This window comes from Microcebus murinus, chromosome 12 (assembly GCF_040939455.1).
Source record: "Microcebus murinus isolate Inina chromosome 12, M.murinus_Inina_mat1.0, whole genome shotgun sequence".
Taxonomy (NCBI): Eukaryota; Metazoa; Chordata; class Mammalia; order Primates; family Cheirogaleidae; genus Microcebus; species Microcebus murinus.
Window position 1 is genome coordinate 91,583,564 of NC_134115.1, and position 12,391 is coordinate 91,595,954.

The 12,391-nt window shown below is 62.5% G+C and overlaps 1 protein-coding gene across 2 annotated transcripts in view; it reads right to left on the reverse strand.

The window, feature by feature from the left end:
* COL5A1 (collagen type V alpha 1 chain) overlaps positions 1-12,044 on the reverse strand; it is a 159,478-nt gene extending 147,434 nt beyond the window's left edge. For both annotated transcript variants that reach the window (XM_012782112.2, XM_012782111.2), the window contains exon 1: positions 11,117-12,044. In XM_012782112.2, the coding sequence (XP_012637566.2) occupies positions 11,117-12,029 (913 nt within the window). In that variant the 5' untranslated portion in view covers positions 12,030-12,044. The remainder of the gene's footprint in view (positions 1-11,116) is intronic.
* Between the last annotated feature and the right edge of the window lie 347 nt (positions 12,045-12,391).

Genomic DNA, 12,391 nt, shown 5'->3' on the forward strand with positions numbered 1-12,391 from the left:
ATCACCTGGCATCAAAGCCAGTCCAAGGGCCAGGACTCCCAGGGTCCGGCTCCCCAGGAACCCCCACATCTTCCGAGTGTATCCGTCTGCAAAATGGCCCAAGGCCAGAGGCCAGACCCGAGAGCCCTCCCAGAAAGCATCCAGTTCCTTCTGCAGAAGTCTGGGAGCGTTCCTGCCAGGCCCCTGCACTCCCGGGCGGAGGAAGTGCATGTGGAGAAACTCCCGGAATCGGCTGCAACCCCTCCCCCCACCCCCTCACGTTATCTGCAAAGTGCACCCCAACCACCGATGAGCCCTGGGTCACCGGCAGAGCCCCTGAACCTGCAAAGAGCAGTTGTATTTCTTCTTTCACACTTTGCAGAAACTACAATGACTGCCACCCAGCCACTGCCAATAATGACAACAGCAATGTAAAATAGTAACAATTTGTAACAATCATCGTTACACAGTAATAACTATAACCACAGCAACGGCAGCAGCAAGCACTGTTATCAACACCACGGTGGCACCTGCTGGCTTCACTGAGCTCAGGCTGCGTCCTGCATGCTGGCCCGCAAAGGGCTTCACGTCCACACCGACACCACTTCCTTCCACCCTTGCGGCTGCCCTTCCAGGCAGGCAGTGCTGCTGCCTCTGATCAGAGCTGGCAGATGAGCCGGGGTCCAAACCCGCTGTCGTGGCCCCCACGCCCAGTGTCCCTGCTCACCCTGCCTCCCTCCTCACCCCTGAACTTGCTTTCGAAGGTCAGAGAGCCAGCTGTGAGTGGCGATAGGGCCAGGCCCTCCTCAAGGACTGAGGGCACCAGAGGGAGGTAGGGACCCTCCCATCTGCTGTGCCCAGTGTTGCCCAAAGTGCCCTCAGCCGGGCACCCGCAGCAGAGCATGGGGGCGAGCCAGGGAGCTCCTGAAACTGCAGGCCCTTGGAACCCAAATCTGCAAGGCCGGCCGCTGTGTGGAGGCCCCGGGCTCCACCCCTGGCTCTCGTCTTCCGGCCTGCCTGCTGAGCCCCCTCCGAGCCCACCGTCCCTCTCTGCTCCCGTCAACCCCAGAAAACAGCAGGCAACTCCAGGCCAGGGTCACAGATGCAGAGAACTCCAAGCCTCTGCAAAACAGCAGTGCAGCTGCCGTCTGGGGACCAGCACTCGTGCCAGGACATTCCTGGAGGGGGGAGCCCCTGCCGCCGGTGCCAAGGGCTCCGACAAGCCCACGTCCTGAAGTGGCCACAGAAGGACAGCCTGGGTGGGGCTTTCCTGGCAGCGGGGGCAATTACCCCACATCTCCCCTCGTGCCCCGGACGCCAGGCGCCCTCTCTGAGTCCTCACCCCCGACCTACAGGCTGGGTCAAACCCGGCCACACGTTGTCACCTCTGCTGCTTGGCCGCAGCCAGCTCTCAGCAGCAGCCTGAGTCCCCAGAGACAGGGAGTCACCCAGCCCTGAGCCCAGGAGGGTCCCTGGCTCTGGTCAGGCCCCACAGGGCAGTTTGCTCAGTAAAGCGAAGGCTGCACCTGACAGCAGACGGGGAGGTGTCCTCTTGTGTCAGGAGTGTCCACTCTAGGACCTGCCGGGCTGGCAGAGGAGTCCAGAGCCCACTCCCTCAGCCCAGCTCACGCCGTCCCTGGACCTACATAAGGCCACATGCTGGTCCCTCAGGTGGCTCCTGTGGCACCTTAACAACCCCGAGCAGCTCAGCTTCATCATGGCACGAGTGAGCTCCGGCATGCCACCTACACGGAGGCCACCCCTGTCTACTAGTCACGCATTTAACACAGTGACAGTAAAGACCACGGCCGGCGCTGTGGAAGTCCCTCGTGAGCGGTCTACACGTGCAAATTCCCACAGTCCTTACGGCATGCCTCTGAAACATTATTGTCATGCTCATTTGATAGATGGGGAAACTGAGGCACACAGCGGCACTACTGGGTGCTTTAGCCGCGCCGAGCCCAGGCACTCGGGGACGGGCACACAAGTGAGCTGAGTGGCTGGGGACGTGGGAAGCAGCGGCCCCTCCCGGCGTGGGATCGGGTGAGTTTTGAGTAGGAGCCCTCGTCTTTCCGAGACTCGCGCCGAGACGGTTACAGGACAAGGGAGGGGACGTCAGGGATCCTGCTCGACACCGCCGGGGTGGTGGAGGGGCCTGGGTGGGCGGCTGGCTGGAGCAAGGCTGGCCCCAGGGGAGCCCGTGTGGAACGCAGGGTTTGCTGGGCTGTGTTTGAACTTTCCCGTAACAACAACAACAACAATAATAATAATAGACTCTCACAGCCAAAGCCCTGGGAAACCCCTCAACTCCAAGCCCGTCCCGCCCGGGCTCCCTCTGCTCCCTGAGACCTGCCCAGGCGGCAGTCTGCAGGATCGGGGCTCTGTCCCTTGGAGAAGAGCACACAGGCCCCGAGGGGGGGCGGAGAGACGGCATCACAGCCCCCTGCTGAGGGTGAGGCCGCCCTGGAGGAGGGAGGCAGGAGGGGTTCGCACACACCCCTCTCTCCCAGCTGGGCGCCTCTCCCTGGAGCTCCCCTCCCGCCCCGACCACCACCGTCTGTGCAGAAACACAAGCCACGTGGATCAAGGGTGCTGAGCCGCTAGTGGCTTTCAAAGTGTGCCCCGCCCCAACCCCCAGCATCTACGTGGTCTGCAAATTCCTTAGAAACGCCGTTTCCAGGGCCCCACCCCAGGCCTCCTGAGTCAGAGACAATCTGTGCTTTAAGAGCCCCCCGGAGGGTTCGGCTACACGGCCTACACCACAGAGAGAAGCCAGGACCCAGGCTACGCGAGGACGCCCCCTCTTGTCTGGCTGACAGATTCACGACTCTAAGACCACGGGAGGGGCCACGGAGTCTCAGCTTTGCTCCCTCCACGCCAGGGTTCCTCACGGCAGCACCCGGGACACCAGGGGTCGGCGCGGTCTTTGTGGCCAGGGGGTGGTGTCCTGTGCACTTAGCGGCCATGAGATGCCAGCAGCACCCCACCCCCATTGTGACCATCAGAAAACATCTGCAGACATGGCCACATGCCCCCTGGGGGCAAAAGGGCCCAGGGCTCAGAACCCCTGCAGTCTACCTGTCCCAGGTGCAGGACACTGGCCTCCCCAGACAGGCAGCCGCCCCCTCGCCTCCCTCCCACCTCCAGCTACCCACGCAGAGCATCTCCTCGCCTCTCCCAGCAGTGCCACCACCGGCTGTCCCCTGCTGTCACCAGCCGGCCATCCCCAGGTGAATGGCGTCACCACTACACAGGCCCAAGGATGCGCCATGTGCTTCCAGTATCCAGCTGAGCTATGTCCACTGCCCAAGCAGTAATTTTTTGAGCTACACAAGCATTATGGAAACCATGAACCTAAATAATGTTAATAAAAATAATTCCAGGGAAAAGAACTACAGCTGGAAATCCTGACCCTGCCCTTCTACCCAGGAACGTGCCCATCACCCCATCATGCCCTTTTGTCGGCCAAGCGTGTTGAGCAATGTGGGGCCGCTTTCTCCCTCTTTCCAAAAAGCTTCCCAGGACGTCACCAGCCCCCTCCTGCGGGAGAAGGAAGAGCGATGTTTACAAGGAACGCGGGCCCCACTTTCTCTTTCCCTCCTTTCCCCAGAGAAGAGCACAGAACAGGCACGGGAGGAGGAAGCAGCACCACTGCTCAGCATTTCAGATCATCCCCAAAGGGAACCAGAAAATTCTGGAAAAGGCAGGAGAAGAGAAGGAACAGCAAAGACGGATCCCGTACCCTCACCGAGGACAGGGCCCTGGGACGGCCGTGAGGACAGGAGGAATCGCCTCGCCCAGGAAGGCCCCTCGAGAACGTGGCTCAGCTTCCCAAGGCCAAACTGAGCTCGAGGCTGGGGGGCGCGCCCCTCTGTCCCTTGCCACCAGCACACCTGCACCCTCCCCTCATGCAGGCTCTCCGGCGCCAGGCAGCCCCTCCCACCCCAGGCTCGTCTGCTGCCCCCACAACAGGCCCCAATAACTGACCCCAGTGGGCCAGGGCCCCGAGCCCAGTGGGCGTACGGCCGGACCACCGTCCTCTCCAAGAGGAAGGCCTCGATGTCCAGCAAGATGAAACCACGGCTGTGCTCGCTAGTGCACATTCTTATGTATCGAAAAGACAGAAGGAGAAACCGAGGCAGAGTCTCCATGCTTCGCCATTGGCAGGGGCCACAGCTGTCTCTCTGAAGCACAGACAGACGGGCTGTCCCACAGCAAACAAAGGCGGGAAGCGGCTGAGCCACACCCCCTCACCTGGCTTCGAGAATGGGCTGGCGGCCACTGTCTCAGCGCACATGGCTGTCACGACAGGCACCAAAGCGTAAGCCGCGCTCGTCACTGGGAGGTGGAGGGTGCTTTCCGTGCTTTTGTGCCAGCCGGACTTGAAGAGCTAGACCTGCACATCTGCAGATGGGGCTGCCCCACCTGGCGAGGAAGGCTGGCCGGGGACCACAGGTGCCGCACAGGCAGCACCCGACAGCAGGGTCTGGTGTAAATATGCACAGGGGCCAGAGAGAGAACACGAACGGCAAAGTGCCATGTGCATCTATCCACAGTGCCTACCTGCACACCCGCCAGAGGTGCACCCCACAGCGCTCCAATGGGGGGCAGGCTGCAGCCACACCGTGGAAAAGCAAACTGCTTTCTGATTGGCTGGGGCCCGTAGGTGCCTCCCTCTGATTGGCCAATGCCCCAGGAGCTGGTAGGTGCCACCCTCTGATTGGCCAATGCCCCAGGCGCTGGTAGGTGCCACCCTCTGATTGGCCAATGCCCCAGGCGCTGGTAGGTGCCACCCTCTGATTGGCCAATGCCCCAGGCGCTGGCAGGTGCCACCCTCTGATTGGCCCATGGCCACGTCCGCTTTAACTGCACTTTGCTGGACAAAAATTGCGCCTGTTCAGCTGTCTGACTCGCCCGCTGCGCGAGAGGCTCCTTGTAGGGCAGAGGCGGCTCCCCCGCTGCTCAGCTGTGCACCCTCGAGGGCCAAACTCGTGCTGGAGGTATGTAAACGCTGCAGGGCAAAACCGCTGACACGCCCGCTTTCTTCACTCGTGCTCCCTCTGCACACCTGCATGGCAGGGTCCACCTGGAGCGGCACAAGGCCCCGTCGGCGTCCCCACAGCACGAGGGTGGCAGTCGCTCCACGCCTCCCACTTAGGTTGCAATGCTCGCCCTTTCTCGCTGGGAGACCGCTGCTTCCCCAACGCCAGCGTCAGAGTTTTCAACTTAAGCCACTCCGCCACATGCATGTATTTTGATGTCACTTTGTGGCATTTATTTACAAGAAGTGGGGGACCACCAGAATCCCTGCCGCTGAGGTGCGGCAGGAAAGAAAGGGACACAAGAGGGACTCTCCGCCAGAGAGCACAGGCCCCGGGGACAGAAGACAGGGGCATCCTCCGTTTCGTGGACGGAGCCGTCCCCGCTCGCAGGCTGGGCTCCTGCCCCCGGGGCTCCGAGTCATCCAGTTTTGAGAAAAGTGGGTCAGACTGCGGTTCCATTACTTAGGTCTGAGTCACCGAAGGATGGTGACATTTGCTGCTAATGTGGGGTTAGTACTTAGGTTGAGAATCTTCCAGAATAACTACTGTGCTGATAGGAGGCTGATGGCCGAGACTGTCTGACACGGCTGACACGGGGTGACCTGCCTCCCCTACGCCGCACAGGCGGCACGTGTCCGTCCACTCGCTCTGCGGACTCCAGCGGCCTCGAGCTGGGCTGACGCGGAAACAGCACCTGAGCCGGCTCAGCTCCCTCCGCCCGGCCTCGAACGCACCCTCTGAACCGGGCCTGGCCGGGACCGCACAAGGACACCCGTCCACGGCTCGGGCTCAGAACCTCGGAGGTAGCCCTGAGTGACCCGAGGAAGTCACCGGTGGATGCTTCCCACGTTACCTGTTCTCCCGCTTACCTGGGAGGGAGGAACCCCGCGCCCTTCTCTGCACAGCGGGGGAGCCCGGGCCAGCGAGCAGAGGCCGAGACCCCATAACCTCAGCCTCCAGCTGCACTGCAGCCCCTGGGTGGTGACAGTGACAACGGGGGCTCTCGCTGTGCTTACAGGGGCATGCACTGAGCCCTCACAAAAGTCCTGCTGCAGCTGTGCCATCGCCCCCTTCTCACAGTGGGGAAACTGAGGCACGGGTGTGTGTGTGTGTGAAATGCAGAGCTGGGAGGAGCTGGAGCCTGGACAGGAGCCCAGGCTGTGTATCCGGGCTGCCCGCCCTTCCCCGTCACGCCATACCCGGGTCTGCGTGCCGTGTCCCGTGGCAGCTGCAGCTCTGCCTGCGATCAGGGCCAGAGCAGACTCCACCTCCAGGCTCTCGAGATCCAAGAGCCAAGCCAGAAAGTCTCAAACTAGCCATTTGGCAAAGTGCTGACACCAGATGAGTCGATTCTATGGGAGAATATAAATAGAGGGGAAAGCAGCAGCCATGCTATAACATCGCCCTCCTGTGAGCAAAAACAGACACATCAAGTTGCCGGAGCTGCTGGCCCAGCCTGCCCTGCGGCAGACCCAGAGCCGTGCGGTCACCCAGAGGGCTCCATGGCCACGTACCAGCTCTTCCTCTCCCATCCGGCAGGCGGAGGGGCCCGGTGAGGAGAGAGACATCACCGTGCCATGAGCTCCCCAAACGTACAGGGCCCTGCATGCACACGCAAGTCAGGACAGCTGTGTGAACACATGTGCATGAACATGCGTGTGCGTGCACACTCACACACACAGTATACCCACAAATACACAGACGTGTCATACGCACAGACACAAAAACACACAGGCACACACAGACACATGGATCACACGCCATGCAAACGTGCACATTATACACACATGCTCTCACCCGAGTACAGCCCTAGCATCTGCTTGTCAAGCATTTCTGCACACATGGCCTTGCGTGACCTGCACAAGGACCCCATGGGTTTACGTGGGACAGTGCACCCACTGTGCAGATGGACCCCTCTGGTGGATCAGAGCCTTCGGGGGTCCCACCAGTGGCCAGTGCCACCCCGTGCCCAGAGACGCCTCCCTCTACTGTGCTTCGGAACAGCTGTGTGATGAGGATTACGGAAGCACTGTGACTTGTCCGTTTGCAAACACACCACTCGAAAGGGGACTTGCGGTCATGTCCTGCACTCACGGGGTGCTCACTGCAGGTCAGGCGCTCCACGGAGCAATTTGCGGGTATCGCCACGATGAACCTTCACAGCCACCCCTCAAATTGAGAAATGCGACCCTCCCGTTTACAGGAGGGAAAACTGCAGCGCGGAGACTTGTCCCAGCCCAGCCGGCCCGAAAGCCTCGCAGATGCGGCGAAATAAAGTCTGCACATTACGTGCTGCGACTGCCCATGCTACCCCGGGGCTCAGCAGCTGGTTGTCAAGGAATGTCCCCTCCCACATCTGACCACCTGACATCCCGCACAGGTACCCCAAATTGTCACCAGAAGCCCTGCATCCCTAGCCGAGGCTGTCTGTCACCTGTCCTCGGGGCTGTGCAGACCACCCTCGCTGTGCCAGGGGGCCCTCCCGCCCCAGTGCAGGGAAGTGGGAGGAGTGGGGCAGAGAAGGGGTTAATGAAGCGCCCAGCACCCACCCCTGGCTTCCCCTGGGGGCACTTGCGTTCTCCTAGCAAGGGGCTCTGGGGGCAAACGGGTACTGGGGCGCCGGCAGCCAGCCGTGTTAACGAGGGGCTTTCCAGGCAGGGGAAGTGGCCCGGGAGAACTCTGGGACAGGGGTTGGAGTGTCCTGCCAGGAGGGAGGGACGAAGGGCGAGATTAAAACCAGAGGTGGACGAGGGCCAGCTAAGGAGACTCCTTTCTGCAACAAAAGGAGGGGAAAGCCAGTGCACTGTCAGCGTGTCCTATACGGGCCACAGTGTCTGCCTGTCAGACTGGGTGCCTGGGAGAGAATGAGGGGTCCCCCCCACCCCCGTGAACCTCTGTCTCCCCATAGCCCTCAGGCCCCGAGGACGCCTGCAGAGGCCTCTTTAGCTAAGAGGAGGGGACTGTGGCCAATCAGGTCCCTCCTCTAGAAGGCACTGGAGTAAAAAAAATTAAAATAAAAAAATAACGGGGAGGGAGGGAAGGAAGGAAGGGGCAAGGAGGGAGGGTAGAAAGGAGCCTGGACTCCCTGTTGGCCAAATGGAACACCTCCCTCAGGGCCTGTTCAGACTGGGCCCAGGCCGGGACTGCGCTCAGGGCACGGGGCCTCTCCCTGGGGACGGGATAAACGGACGTGAAACGAGAAGATAAAACTGCAACAAGGCTGAGTGGTGTGCCAGGCAGGAGGGTAGACAGACCTGCCCGGGGTCCCTCGGTCCCCACCAGGCCTGTGTGAGGACCCAGCGAGAAGATGTGGCCGGTGCTCAACACGGCCGGGCAAGTGCCAGAAAACCCATCCCATATGTCACTGTCTCCAAAGGCTCTTCCCAGAGCCATGTGACGTGACAGGGAGGGACAGATCCCGAGAGGCTCCTGAGTGGGTGTCCTCGGGGGAGTGGGGGGCTCATCCTTGGCCTCCGGGGGCTGCTCTCTGTCACTGTTAGCAAGTGGGGTGCAGGGTCTGCTCCCCACACCCCCTGCTCCAGCCCACAAAGTCTCTACCCCAGGAGGCCGGGACGGGGCGGTCCGGGCAGGAGACGGGCCAGACAGCTGGGAGGCAGGGACCAGGCTGGCATCAGCTGTGCTCCGCTAAGGGCGTGGCGGTGGGGAGAGTCCAGAAATATCTGAAGGGTGGGGTGAAGGGGCCGGCTCTGGCCAGCACCCCAGAAACAGCCTGGGAGCAGCATCTCTGTAGGAGAGACAGAGAGCCTGGCACCAGAAGGACTCTCCTGCCCCGGGCCACTGTTGGGTGGTCCCAGCCCTGCCCCGAACCACAACTCCGAGCCCTCGGGCCACTGAGATCTGGACCAGAGGAGGGAGGGGGCTCCAGGGCTGGGGGAGTCACCCGGCTTCTGACCCCTCCCACCTCTGTTCTTTCATGGGGAGCAGGAGGGAGGGGGAGAGGATGGAAAAGGATGTCTTTCCAGCCAACTTGATTGAGTCAGAGGAAATTTAACCATTTGCTATCTGTCAAGTCTCACAGAACTTGGCCGACTCACCCACAAATTATTGCAAAAAGCGGTCACGTGACCGTAGTCTACCAATGGGGTGCCAAGGAGATGACCTCAATTTCCAAATATTGGGGTCATGTTTCATTTCCCATACTCTCCTTCCCCGTTACAACGTTAAGCAGCCCCAAATGCAATCTTACTTTTCATTCCTTCACACACTTGGCCTAGAAGAAGGTAGGAAAAAGAGCCATGTTCAGAGAAAACTCGGAAAACATCTGGCAAGTCCCAAGATGGAGAGGAGAAAAGGCCGGCGCCGGGGACCCCCCCCTCGCCTGCATCTGCAGAGGATGACTTCCAAGCCGTCCCACCCTGGCTGGTGGAGAGGGGTTTGCAGACCCCACCAGGAAAAGCGGCTTCTTCACGGGCTTCTAGACGTCTGTTTTGAGAAAGACAAAATGTCCAACTGCACAGCCAGCTGCCCGGTGCCATCCTGGCAGCTCCACAGATGGGGGGAGGGGGGAGGAGGCGGGGGAGGGACGAACGCAGGGTCCCCCAGCTGCACCGCCAGCCCCGGCCTTCTGGGTGACGATTCCCCTGCAGGATTCCCTTCCAAGCCCCTGGGGATAACCCCACGGGGGCACTGAGACAAAGCCAAGTCCCCAGGCAATGGCGTGGTCCCCTGACCACATCCTCCTCCTCCTCCTCCTCTCCACCCCACTCTTTTGTGAACCTCTATTGTCCCCCACCTTCAACTAACCCCTGGGGAAACGCAAGGCCAGTTAGCCCAGGGTCCCTGGAGAGTTGGTGGCAGCCCCGGATAAGACCCAGGTCCTGGGAGCCCAGTCGGGCTCCTCACTCCTCCCCGGCAGCCCGGAGCAGCCCCACACCCGGACTCCTCAGGCACACCAGCCCAGCGAGCAGTGACCGTGCCAGGAAAAAAGGAAAGGAATCGTTTAATTGGCAAGTGGGACGCAGAATGATTCTCGCTTGTCTTCCCATCGCAAAGTAGGGAAAGCAGCCTGCTCCCTGGGGGACAGCTAGCTGGCCCAGCTGGCCACGGAGCCCGCTGTCCCTTCTCTTGGAACCAGCTCTGAGCCTTCGTCTCCTCACCTGCCCGTGGGGAGTCAGGGCACCTTCCAGGGCTTTGGGCTCTGATGTCTGAGGGTCTGTGAAGATCCACCCCAGAGCGGCCCCCGAAGGTGACACCTGGGAAAACACACCCCAGGCAGGTAGCTGTGCCACAGAGCCCGAACTGCGGTGAGAACCCAGGCAGGGCACAGCAGTCAGCACCCGCCTGGCGGAACACCCCCCCTCCCCCAGGAAGGAGCGCTCCTTCCAAGGGCTGACCCCTGGCAGAAGGAATCCCACATCTGCATGTCATCCGGACCACTCACAGCCCTGCCTCCAAGACCAGCTCCTGGCTCTGCTCCAGGCATACAATCTCTGCGCAGGGAACCTAAGAAAAGCTGCCTCCCTGGGTACAGGAGGTCTGGGGCTGTGGGATTGGGAGCAGGGCTGGTCTGCCACCCTGCAAGGCTCCCAGCGCTACTGAGCACTCAGGTGGCCAGGACTGCGAGAAACCCTGGCCCCAGGGAGAGCAGGGAGCCAGCCCAGCCTAGAGGGAGAGCACGCCTGGGGCAAGTCCGGCGCTGGGGGCCGAAGCTTTAGGGATTCCCCCCACCCCGGGAGCCCTGCAGGACGAGTCCAGATTTGAGGACGGTGACTCTAGGGGGCGGCCCTGTCCGGCTTTCAGCAGAGGAAGTTCTGCTGTGGGCTGTGTGGGCAGAGCTGGGCGCCTGTGATGTGGGAGGGAGAACGCAAGGTTTCGGGACAAAAGTTTGCCCGCCTCGTGGACAACCCCTCTGGCCGGTCCAACTCGCAGCCCCACCCGGCCCGCGCGTTTGGGGGCTGTGGCGGCGCGTCTCCCCTCTGGGCCCCCAGCCAATGGCATTCGCTGTCTCGGCCGTGCATTCCACAGGCCAAGGGGGAAAGTTCGCAGGCGCGGAAGAGGCGGGCGAAAGCGCCAGGGATGACAGCGCGCCCGGGCCGCGCGCCCCGTCCAGCAGCCCCGCGCGCTCGCGCCCTTACCTGCGCGGCTCGGAGGCGGCGCCCACAGCAGCAGCAGCAGCAGCAGCAGCGGCAGCGGCGGGGGCAGCAGCGGGGCGCCCGGGCGGCGCGCTTTCCAGCGGGTGTGGACGTCCATGCCGGCGGGGCGCGGGCCGGGGCGCACGGGGACGCACGGGGGCACGGGGCTCGGCCCGGGCGGCGGACTCAGCAGGGACCGCGCCACTTCAGGAGGGCATGGGGAGCTCGGCGCCTGCCCGTTCTCCTTTGTGACGGCGGCTCTTCTGGAAGGGGCGGCTGGCGCGCTCGCCCACGGGCGGGAGGGCTCGATTCTGGCCCGCGGGGCGGCCGGGACCCCGCTTGGCTCGCTCACCCTCGCCTCCTCCTCCTCCTCCCGCAACTCCTTCTCGCCTCCTCCTCGCCGCCGCCGCCCCGCGACCCGCTCCCCGTGGGCGCTCCGCTCGAGTGAGGTCCTGCGCCAGCCGCGGGGACGAGGAGTGCGGACCTCGCCTTGGGCGCCGTGCACTTTTTTCCCCCTTTCCTCCCTCCCTCTCTCCTGGCAGGCAGCCGCGGAGGCTGTCGATCCCGGAGGCCCGCAGCAAATCAGAGCCCGGCGCTGCAGCTCGGCCCGGCCAGCCCCCGCCTCCCACTGGGCGCCGCGGGCGAGGGGTGGGGACAGCGGGCGAGTCGCGGCGAGGAAGGGGCTGGCCCGGGGCGGGAGCGGACGTGGGGCGGGCGCGGCGCCCCTGCTCCTTCTCCGAGCGGGCGGCGGCCGGGGCGGCCTTGGGGCGCAGCTGCCCACCCAGGTCCCCGTCTCTTCTCTCCCCAGGTGCCCGCACCTGGCCGAGCGCCAAGACCCAGTGCGGAGGGGCCGCAAAGTTTGATCTCTTCGAGTTCGAAAGAAAGAGCTGCGGCTCACCCCGCCTAACTTTTTCATTAACGGGGAGGAACTCAGAGCTCCTCTTCTGGGTGGAGACTAAACTTCCACTCCAGCCAGATCGGGGCGCCCAAGACTGTGGCGACGTGTCAACCCGGACAGAGGACCTTCCACCTCCCTCTTAACTGCAGATTGACACGGGACCCCAGTTAGGGTCTCCTGTCCCAAGAGGTCCCAAGCCTCCATGTACTTGGACACCCACCGAACATCTGGGTTATTAATCAGGCGAAGTTTGGCTCTGCTGTCCGGCCCTCCCCCAGACCCCTTCCCCTGGCTCCTGCCTACTCCCTGGTGGCCTCTCCGCAATAAAAAGGAAACCAAAGAAGACCTCCCCTCTGGGAGTTGACAGCTGGCTCAGCAGA